This window comes from Mus caroli, unplaced genomic scaffold (assembly GCF_978045245.1).
Source record: "Mus caroli unplaced genomic scaffold, Mus_caroli_1 scaffold_2, whole genome shotgun sequence".
Taxonomy (NCBI): Eukaryota; Metazoa; Chordata; class Mammalia; order Rodentia; family Muridae; genus Mus; species Mus caroli.
Window position 1 is genome coordinate 94,351,141 of NW_028227257.1, and position 11,958 is coordinate 94,363,098.

Here is an 11,958-nt window from a genome sequence, read left to right on the forward strand (position 1 = left end):
CCTTACCCTAACTTTAGAAAAAAAAACTGTGAAGGAAAACAAGCCAATAAGCATAAGACAAAATTACTCCTGTTCTCACTTAGGAACATAACTTAAATATGCTATCTCATATCTGCCCAAATCAATTTCTAAATCTAAAAAAAAAAATCCTCAGAGACTTACCTAATACAAATTTAAATAAGAAATAATGTATTACACATTATTATTTAAGCATATTAATATTTAACCTACCTGCCTAAGAGTTCCAAGTAGAGTCATTACATGTATTTTATCCATTGGAACCAATTTTCAATGTATTCATCAACAATTCACAATTCATATTGTTACACTTTAACTTGTTTGCCTTATTTTATTCTCCCTACCCATGAAGAATTTTAACATTCCTATTCTTATCCTTGACATAGTACCATTTTTTTCCTGACAAACAATAGAAAACAAAACAGGAAATATTTTATTTATTTTGTTAAGAATTTCTTGGTAATTATTTTGTCCATGGCTTCCTTGACATCCTTGTTCCTCAGACTGTAGATCATGGGATTCAACATGGGGATCACTGTGGTGTAGAACACAGCCACCATCTTCCCTTGCTCCACTGACTCCTCAGTGGGTCTTCTGAGGTACATGAAGATGAGAGTGCCATAAAATATGCCAACTGCTGTGAGGTGAGACCCACAGGTGGAAAATGCCTTGCGCCTACCTTCTGCTGAACGCATTCTGAGAATGGCAATGAGAATGAACAGGTAGGAGATGATGACAATTATCAAGGAATATGTGAAGTTAATGCCTGCAAGAAATAGCATTGTATATTCTTTCACAAAGGTCCCTGCACAGGCCATCTTGATGAGGGGTGGGTCTGCACAGTAGAAGTGGTTGATCTCAGTTTTCCCACAGAAGTACAAGCCATAAGTCCATAAGGTGGCAGCCAGACTAGTCAGAAACCCATATATGTAGGGGAAAGAAATAAGTCGGATGCAAACCACCCTGGACATTTTGCTACCATAGAGCAGAGGCTTTCCAATTGCCATGTACCTGTCAAAGGCCATCACAGAAAGAATGAAGATTTCCACATGAACAAGGGCAATGAAGAAGAAGCACTGTACTAAGCAGCCAGAATAAGAAATTGTTTTTGTCTTTGACAGCAAGTTTTCCAGCATTTTAGGAGTGACGTTTGAAGAAAACCACACATCAATAAATGACAAATGGCTTAAGAAAAAGTACATTGGGCTGCTGAGCTGTGGACTGATCTTAATTAATATCATCATGCCAATGTTGCCCACCATGGTAACTATGTAGACCATGAGAAAGATGACAAAGAAAAGAACTTGCAGTTCTTTTCTTCTGGTTAAGCCCAAAAGGACAAATTCAGTCACATCTGTGAAGTTGAGCATATTCTCACTTCTGCTTATATGAATTATCAAAGTCTATAAAACTAAAATGAAAAAAATTAGGCGTGTCAATGTACAGAAACACTTTCTAAACAGAACATTCCTTATATTAGCAGGTAATATTTTTTAAAATGACTATAAGTGTTTTACATATCTAGATATATTGGAAATTTATTCTAAATTGTAGTAATACTACCAACTAATACATACTAATCATAGTAGCATTTTCTTTCTTTCTTTCTTTCTTTCTTTCTTTCTTTCTTTCTTTCTTTCTTTCTTTCTTTCTTTCTCTCTCTCTCTCTCTCTCTCTCTTTATTTATTTTTTTGTTTTTTGTTTGTTTGTTTGTATTGGTTTTTTGAGACAGGGTTTCTCTTTATAACCCTGGCTGTCCTGGAACTCACTCTGTAGACCAGGCTGGCCTCAAACTCAGAAATCTCCCTGCTTCTGCCTCCCAAGTGCTGAGATTAAAGGCATGCACCACCACTGCCTGGCAGAATAAGCATTTTCTATAAAACGTTTCACAAATGTCACATTGTATTTCTTCTCTTTGGGAACATAAGTCACATTTCTTGTAGCCCAGGCAAGCCTCATACTTGTATGTATCTAATAGTGAACTTGAACTTTGGATCATCTTTTCTCCACTGACCATGTGACAAAGTCGGTATATTAATGAAGGTAGTCCACTAAAACAATAGATATTCACATCCTACAAAACATAGTTTTACCTACTGAGAACTTGAAGCAGCTTTTAAGCAGGGGGCTAAGTGGAATAATGAACTCATTCTACTTTCTGATGAATAAATGCCATGTGCAAAACAAGTGTTATTTTGACAAGGCCATTGAAACTTGTAGCATTATGCCATCTTGAATATCATTTTTTGGGGTGATATATAAGTCCTCACTAGTCACTAGCTAATCTGAAAAGGAAAAGTACAAAACAACACAGAGAGAAAATTTCATATTTAAGGGAAAATATATAGACTCTTATCTACAATGATACCAATTTCTTTTCACTCACTTTAGGAAGAAATTTTACTCAATTATACTGGGAAAGGCTACCAACTAAAATTACTCAGAATAACTCAATATGACTCTAGATTGTTTGACTAACAAAAATTGAAGATAATTTTGATTAGTATAAGAATAAATTGATGGACCTGGAGGGTATCATCCGGAGTGAGGTAACCCAATCACAAAAGAACTCACATGATATGTACTCACTGATAAGTGGATATTAGCCCAGAAACTTAGAATACCCAAGATACAAGATACAATTTGCAAAACACATGAAACTCAAGAACAAAGAAGACCAAAGTGTGGACACTTTGCCCTTCTTAGAACTGGAAACAAAACACCCATGGAAGGAGTTACATAGACAAAGTTTGGAGCTGAGACAAAAGGATGGACCATCTAGAGACTCCCACACCCGGGGAACCATCCCATAGTCAGCCTCCAAACGCTGACACCATTGTATATGGCAGCAAGATTTTGCTGAAAGGACCCTGATATAGCTGTCTCTTGTAAGGCTATGCGGGTGCCTGGCAAACACAGAAGTGGATGCTCACAGTCAGCTATTGCATAGAACACAGGGCCCCCAATGGAGGAGCTAGAGAAAGTACCCAAGGAGCTAAAAGGAACTGCAACCCTATAGGTGGAACAACAATAGGAACTAACCAGTACCCCGAGAGCTTATGTCTCTAGCTGCATATGTATCAGAAGATGGCCTAGTCGGCCGTCATTGGGAAGAGAGGCCCCTTGGTCTTGCAAATGTTATATGCCTCAGTACAGGGGAATGCCAGGGCCAAGAAGTGGGAATGGGGAGTGGGTGAGGGAAGGTATGGGGGACTTTTGGGATAGCATTTGAAATGTAAATGAAGAAAATACCTAATTAAAAGTTTAAGATAATTTTAATTTGATTAGTGATAATTAACCCACTGATTTAATTAAAAATTAACTAAAAAGTAACAATATGCATAAAGCCATCTAAAATCTAAATAAGCTAATTTACATGATATAACACAGAGGATTTGTCTAGAAAGAAGAGTTCTGTATTGATTCCTGCCAACATATAAACTGGAAAGCTTGTAATCCCAGTACTCAAATGGTGCATAACACAGGAACTCTAGGTTTCAGTGTCATCTGTAGCTGCACAGGGAGTTCAAATTCATCCTGGGCAATATGAAACATTGTTGCTAAATACAAAAATAAATTTAAATAAATGACTAAAATAAATAATTGTCCTAGAGTATAGCTTTTATTTATCATAAAATATGTTATAAAATAATAAAAATATTCTTATATTTGAGAAACAATTATGAACATAGATTGTTTATAAATCTGCAGATCATTTAACTTCTTATTTAATACAGTATAAGTGCTTCATGTGTGAGTTTCTATTTCTTATTTAAATATCAATAATGGAATTCATGCATGAAAATTAAGATCTGATTATGGGGTACCAAGGATGACCTGGCCAAACCCAAACATGAATAATAATAATAATAATAATAATAATAATAATAATAATAATAATAATAATAAGTGGTATTAGTATTTGGCAAAAGTTTAATTCAGGAAAACCAGCGAGATTCTTCATCAGGAGATAGATAAAAAAAATGAATACATGAATCTTATACTCATTCTATGATCACAGGAGTATGACCTTTGTGAAAATATAGAAAGCACTTGAAGATTATTTATTGAATTACTTATCATTTAAAGACAAACCCATATTTAAATGAATAAAACTATCTCAAAGCAAATTACCAATATTGTGAGGATTTCTTTTCCAAATCATGTATGAAGCAACAATGAATATTCTACTTCAAGGGTCTGTGTCTGCTGACAGATCTTCACTGAGTGCACATTCCACATCATATTTTCTAGTGTGGGCATGTTTTATGCTAGGTCTCCTTTGATTTAATTTCTCTTCTCTTCAATATGTTACTAAATTAATAGTTTAGTATATGCCAGTCAGTACTACTTAATAATATAAATTTTAAGGTATGTTTTTACAAACATTTCTTATGATAATTAAAATAAACATAATTACTAAATGTAGCCCAACAGTAAAAGGTAATTATCAAAATCCATGAGTCCTGGGAATCTATGCTTCATTGTCTATAGCCATTTTATACACAATTTTCTAAAGTATGCCTATAATGAGTAAAGATAAATGAAATTAAGGTGTAAACTTATTTTATCTACCCATTTGTTACCAACCTGAGTATGAACAGAAATATTTCAGTAGCATTTCATATATAAAATCTGAGCACTATGTATGCGGGTATTAAGCAACATGGCAAATAACTTAAACCTAAAAGATTTATAGAATACTCCCTTATATGTTTTCTTTGGGTAAATGGATCAACTTAAATATCCCCTTAGGGTAGACCCAGAGGAAGGCGATCTCTTGAGAGAAAGTGAGCTCATTACTTTTTAAAAGCAGTTTGACACACGTTTATTTTCCCCAAAGTTCCAATTATTTTGAATGATTTCCTAAATTCTGTTTTGTTGTTATAGCCAAATATGTGGTTGAAGAATTTACAAATAATAAAAGATTATTCATCTCATAGTTCTAGTAGCTGTGAGCACCAAAACAAGAAGTTGCATCTGATGAGTCTTGAGCTCTTGAGGCCCTACAAATTGATCCTAATGGCACATTAGTCCTGAATACAAAAGAGAGAAATATAAGAAACAGAGCCAAAACCACTTTTATAAGATAGCTGCTCTCTAGATAGTTCATTGACAGATAAATTTGTGAGTGGATTGTTCAGTTCACATGACTTATCATTCATGACTCATTCAGATCCAAACAATCCTACCTGGTCCTACAGTTTACCACATAAGAACATGATTTGCATATGAAATGCCCTCATGCATCATGGGGATGACATTTAACCCTCATAGGTGGTTCTTAAAATCAAAGTACACAACAGGTTGAGTCTAAATCCTTTCATGACATTAGCAAACTGTATATAACTATTCTTTCCAGGCTATGATATTTGTATATTCAGTGAAGTCTGATTGATATATTTTTACCCTTGATTGAATCTACTGTATTTGAAGGATGGGATGATGATTCAATCTATAAGAGAACTTATTGCACAAGCATGAGAACCTGAATTCCAATCTCCATGTTAAAAACCAGTCACAACCCAGTCCACAAATATAACCCTATTCCTTTTGGGAGCGTGGGGGAAGATGTCAATGAAACTTGCTATCCACTAACTTTGGACATCTGTTAGTTTCAGTGAGAGACCTTGTTTATAATAAATACAACTGGAAGAGGGTATGGCTCAGCAGCTAAGGGGGCGTTCTTATCTTTTTTTTTTTTTTTTTTTTAAAGATTTATTTATTTATTATATGTAAGTACACTATAGCTGTCTTCAGACATTCCAGAAGAGGGCGCCAGATCTCGTTGCGGATGGTTGTGAGCCACCATGTGGTTGCTGGGATTTGAACTCTGGACCTTCGGAAGAGCAGTCGGGTGCTCTTACCCACTGAGCCATCTCACCAGCCCACGTTCTTATCTTTTATAAGACATGAGTTTGTTTCTTGCCACCGGTGTTGCATGGCTACAACCACCTGTAACTCATGCACCATGAATTCATTGCTTTCTTTTAGACTCCATAGGTACACAGACACACACACGTTTACCCACACTCACACCCACCTACACACCCACCACTTCCACACATACACATACATATGTTCAAACACACACAGAGTCACATATGCTTCAATTTTCTACACATGAGGAAGAACATTCTAAACAAATTTCAGTAGTACAGAAACCAAGAGCAACTAACAAAAGAGTCTTCTTCATGAATTTTTCTGTAGAATAAAAGATATCATATTCACGAAAAGAGGCAGCCTACAGAGTTGGAAAACTCTCTGCCAGCTATACTTCTGATAGAGAGTTGGGGTCTAAAACATAATAAACTCAAATAAATAAAATGAAACATTATATAACAGAGTTCTTTAAAAAAGAAACAAAGAAGCTGATAATTTTGTTTAAATGGTCAACATCCTTAGCAGTCAGGGAAATGAAAATTAAAATCACTTTGTAATTACATTTACTCCAGTCAGAAAGACTAAGCTCGCAAATAAAAGATGACTACAAATTCAGGTGAAAATGTAGGCAAAAAAAAAAAAAAAAAAAAACAAAACCAGTAAACAAGAATTGAAACTGGTATAGCCATTATAGAAGTTCTTCAAAATTTAGACATATATGTACCATATAATACAGATGTAAAAGCAAAGGACACCCAAGACCAAGTTCTCAGCACAAGGATTTTTTTGTTCCAAGGAGACAAAGGTCAGGGAATAGGAAAAGAGACATAGAGTTCAAGTGAGGAAGAGAAAAGAGCAAGGGGAGAGGGTATTTTCCTGGAAGGACAAAGGACTGCTTGCTTCAGACTGAGAGAGAGAGATATGACCCATAGACAAATAGCAGTTTACAAAGGTGAAAGGAGAATCTCTAAATTAGGTTCAGGTGTTTAATTTTGATTGGACATGTTATTTATGGTAGGCAAAAGTATGTTTTTGATTCCTGAATTTCAATGTTTTTATAGCTGGACATTGATAGTCAGCTTCAGGAGGAGGACGTGACCAAATAAGGAAACATATCATGGTGTCTAGCCCTAGTAATGTAATCTAGAGGATTTTATCTAGGAAAAGGGAATAGGGGAAGATCAAGGCCTGCCAGATTTTATGTTTTCTATGCTTCAGCCTGCTGGAGTCCCTTTAATAGGTTCAAAGCACATAAGTTGATAAACATAATCAACAATAAATTTCTCAAAAACCAAAAAAAACAAATACCACGTGTCCATCTCATTATGTAACAAGAAGTCTTTTGAAAAAAATCCAATATCTATTTCTGATAAAAGCCCTAAAGTGACTTAAAAAAGGTAAAAACCCTAACATAACAAAATCAATTTATAGTATGCCCATAGCCAATATCAGACTAAAGAAAGAAACTCAAAGCATTTCTACTACAATCAGGAAGAAGACAAAGATGTGTACTCTCTTCATGCCTATTCAATATGATACCTGGAATCTTAAGACTACTGAAGAAATTTAGATGTGGAGATAAACTCACACTCAGTCACTGTGAGTTCATATGTAGATGGATGTCATCAACATTTGACTTAGAGCCACAGTTCTCAACCTATGAGTCATGGTCTCTTTGGGGTCAAATGAATTTTGACAGAGATTTTCTAGGACATCAGAAATAATAAATATTTATATTACAATTCACAAAAATAGCAAGATTGAAGCTATAAAGTAGCAAAGAAAAAATGTAATTGTTGTCAGGTCACTACAACATGAGGAAGTATATCTAAAGGTTGTAGTATTAGATGTGGAGAAAGACAAATACGCCTCCATTGTTGGTGGAATTGCAAGCTGATACAACCACTCTAGAAATCAGTCTGGTAGTTCCTCAGAAAATTGGAAATAGTACTACCTGAGGACCCAAATATTGCATTCCTGGGCATATACTCAAGAGATGTTCCAACATATAACAAAGTCATATGCTCCACTATGTTCATAGCAGCCATACTTATAATAGCCAGAAGCTGAAAAGAAACCAGATGTTCTTCAACAGACAAATGGATACTGAAAATGGGGTACATTTACACAATGGAGTACTACTCAGCTATTAGGAACAATGACTTCATGAAATTCTTAGGCAAATGTATGGAACTAGAAAATAACATCCTGAGTGAGGTAACCCAGTCACAAAAGAACACACATGGTATGTACTCACTGATAAGTGGACATTAGCCCAAAAGCTCAGAATACCCGAGATACAATTCAAAGACCAAATGAAGCTCAAGAAAAGGAAGACCAAAGTGTAAATGCATCAATCCTTCTTAGAAGGGGGAACAAAATACTCACAGGGGGTAATACAAAGTGTAGAGCAGAGACTGAGGGAAAAGCCACCCAGAGACTGCCCCAACCTGGGGATCCATACCATATACAGACAACAAACCCTGACACTATTGTGGATGCCAAGAAGTGGTGGCTGACAGGAGCCTGATATAGCTGTCTCCTGAGAGGCTCTGCTAGAGCCTGAGCAATACAGACGCAGATGATCACAGCCAACATTGTACTGAGCACAGGGTCCCCAATGGAGGAGTTAGAGAAAGGACTGAAGGAACTGAAGGAGTTTGCAACCCCATAGGAAGAACAACAATATCAATCAACCAAACGCCCACCCACCCACGAGCTCCCAGGGAGTAAACCACCAACCAAAGAGTACACATGGAGGGACCCATGGCTCCAGCTGCATATGTAGGAGAGGATTGCATCAACTGTCGGGCATCAATGGGAGGGGAAGCCCTTGGTCCTATGAATGCTCAAGGCCCCAGTGTAGGGGAATGCCAGGGCAGGGAGGCAGAAGTGTGTGGGTAGGTGGGGGAGCACCCTCACAGAAGCAGGGGGAGGAGGGATGGGATAGGGGATTTCCAGAGGGGAAATGGGACAAGATTTGTGTGTTTCTTGAACTTTTCTTTGCATGTTTCTGTTATTATTGTTATTATTATTATTATTATTATTGATTTATTTGTTTTTTTGCTATTCTGATTTTTTCATTTTCTTTTCTTTTCTTTTATTTATTTATTTTTTTAATTTTCATGCCAGTTTGTTTTCTATTAAAATCCTTGGTTTTCAGTGAGTTGAGAGGTAGGGACATTTTGAGAGGAATTGGTAATCAGAAACTGTAATCAGAACATATTATATGAAAAATTTCTTTTTCAACAAAACGTGATTTGTAACTTACATAAAAGGAAACTTTGAGATAAAACAAAACAAACACAAATCTCACAAAGTTATGACATATACAAGCTATTTTATCTATAAAAGTGTACAGCCTTCAAGATATGCTGATGCAACAGTGATACAAATATTGTAGGAGTTAAAAGCTACTATCTGATTGATTGTAAGGTGTACTGCATGAGATAAAACCCATGATGGTGCTTAGGTGGCTTAGAACCTTAGACTTGTTAAGGTATGGGCCTGGAGAAAGCCAAATATTAAAAAACAGCAATAAAATGACTTCTAATTCCATTTTGCTATACTCATCAGTGGTGCCACTGTTAGACATCATCAGAGAAGACTCTTTCTGCTATATATAGAAACTAACACAGAGACCCAGAACTGGGTAATATGCAGAATGAAACATTTTTGACACTCAAACCCCTCCTCCCAGAGCTCCATGATCTAGGTGCAAAAGACGCAGAAAGATTATAAGAGCCAGACAGAGTTGATGACTCCAAAGTTCGTCCTCTAGACACAAAAGGAGGATTTGCAGGAGTGAAACCATGATCAGAATATATAGCATACCTTCATGAGAAAGCAGGTGTCTCAGAGTTATCAACTAACATTGCACAACAAACTACAATAACACTGGTCACAAGCACTCCTGTTAAGGCTGGACAAGGCAACCCAGTAGGAGGAAAAGCATCCCAAGTGCAGGCAAAAGAGTCAGAGGTTCTTACTCTCTCACTGTTAGGAGTCCCACAAGAATACCAAGCTACACACCATAAGATATATGTAGAGGACCTAACTCCATATCCCTGCTTCAGAGAGTATAAGCTAGGGTTACCCTTGTATATTATAGGGAGTTTCCCATGCACTATATATCACATCCTCCAAATAATCACCAGTTCCAGTAGTCTCTACCAGCACTCTCTCCCTTCACCACCTGATCTCTTCTTTTCCCATCTCCACCTATGCCTAGTCCATCTGCAAATTCTATTCTATATGCCCTTTCTAGGGTGACCATTTGTCCATATTGAGATTTCTTTATTACTTAGCCTTTCTGAGTCCATGTATTGTAACATGATTATTTATTACTTAAGAGATGATATCCACTTATAAGTGAATATATACTGTCTTTGTTTTTTGAGTCTGGGTTAACTTATTCAGGAAATTATTTCTATTTCCATTCATTTGCCTGCAAATTTAATGCTGCTTTTTTTATTTTATTTATTTATTTTTTTTAAATTTTTAATATTTGTATTACATATTTTCCTCAGTTACATTTCTAATGCTATCCCAAAAGTCCCCCATAGCGCCCCCCACTTCCCTACCCACCCATTCCCATTCTTTTGGCCCTGGCATTCCCCTATATTGGGGCATATAAAGTTTGCAAGTCCAATGGGCCTCTCTTTCCAATGATGGCCGACTAGGCCATCTTTCGATACATATGCAGCTAGAGACAAGGGCTCCAGGGTTCTGGATAGTACATCATGTTGTTCCGACAATAGGGTTGCAGATCCCTTTAGCTACTTGGGTACTTTCTCTAGCTTCTCCATTGGGAGCCCTGTGATACATCCAATAGCTGACTGTGAACATCCACTCCTGTGTTTGCTAGGCCCCGGCATCGTCTCACAAGAGACAGCTATATTTGGGTCCTTTCAGCAAAATCTTGCTAGTGTATGCGATGGTGTCAGCATTTAGAAGCTGCTTATGGGAAGGATCCCTGGATACGGCAGTCTCTAAATGGTCCATCCTTTCATCACAGCTACGAACTTTGTCTCTGTAACTCCTTCCCTGGGTGTTTTGTTCCCAATTCTAAGAAAGGGGCACAGTGTCCACACATTGGTCTTCATTCTTTTTGAGTTTCATGCGTTTAGTAAATTGTATCTTATATCTTGGGTATCCTAAGTTTTGGGCTAATATCCACTTATCAGTGAATACATATTGTGTGAGTTCTTTTGTGATTGTGTTACTTCACTCAAGATGATGCCCTCCAGGTCCATCCATTTGGCTAGGAATTTCATAAATTCATTCTTTTTAATAGCTGAGTAGTACTCCATTGTGTAAATGTACCATAATTTCTGTATCCATTCCTCTGTTGAGGGACATCTGGGTTCTTTCCAGCTTCTGGCTATTATAAATAGGGCTGCTATGAACATAGTGGAGCATGTGTCCTTTTTACCGGTTGGGACATCTTCTGGATATATGCCCAGGAGAGGTATTGCTGGATCCTCCGGTAGTACTATGTCCAATTTTCTGAGGAACCGCCAGACTGATTTCCAGAATGGTTGTACAAGCTTGCAATCCCACCAACAATGGAGGAGTGTTCCTCTTTCTCCACATCCTCGCCAGCATCTGCTGTCACCTGAATTTTTGATCTTAGCCATTCTGACTGGTGTGAGGTGGAATCTCACGGTTGTTTTGATTTGCATTTCCCTGATGATTAAGGATGTTGAACATTTTTTCAGGTGTTTCTCTGCCATTCTGTATTCCTCAGGTGAGAATTCTTTGTTCAGTTCTGAGCCCCATTTTTTAATGGGGTTATTTGACTTTCTGGAGTCTACCTTCTTGAGTTCTTTACATATATTGGATATTAGACCCTTATCTGATTTAGGATAGGTGAAGATCCTTTCCCAATCTGTTGGTGTTTTTTTTGTCTTATTGATGGTGTCTTTAGCCTTGCAGAAGCTTTGCAGTTTCATGAGGTCCCACTTGTCAATTCTCGATCTTACAGCACAAGCCATTACTGTTCTATTCAAGAATTTTTCCCCTGTGCCCATATCTTCAAGGCTTTTCCCCACTTTC

The 11,958-nt window shown here is 37.0% G+C and overlaps 1 protein-coding gene across 1 annotated transcript; it reads right to left on the minus strand.

Annotated features, from left to right (window-relative positions):
* Positions 1–455: 455 nt before the first annotated feature.
* Positions 456–1,388, minus strand: LOC110289941 (olfactory receptor 5M3-like). The gene has a single exon (XM_085830350.1). It carries the CDS (start codon positions 1,386–1,388, stop codon positions 456–458), a length of 933 nt encoding a protein of 310 aa, XP_085686476.1.
* Between the last annotated feature and the right edge of the window lie 10,570 nt (positions 1,389–11,958).

Bases quoted from the DNA above. Each gene is read 5' to 3' on its own strand.
- LOC110289941 (XM_085830350.1), bottom strand. From the start codon at position 1,388: ATGCTCAACTTCACAGATGTGACTGAATTTGTCCTTTTGGGCTTAACC.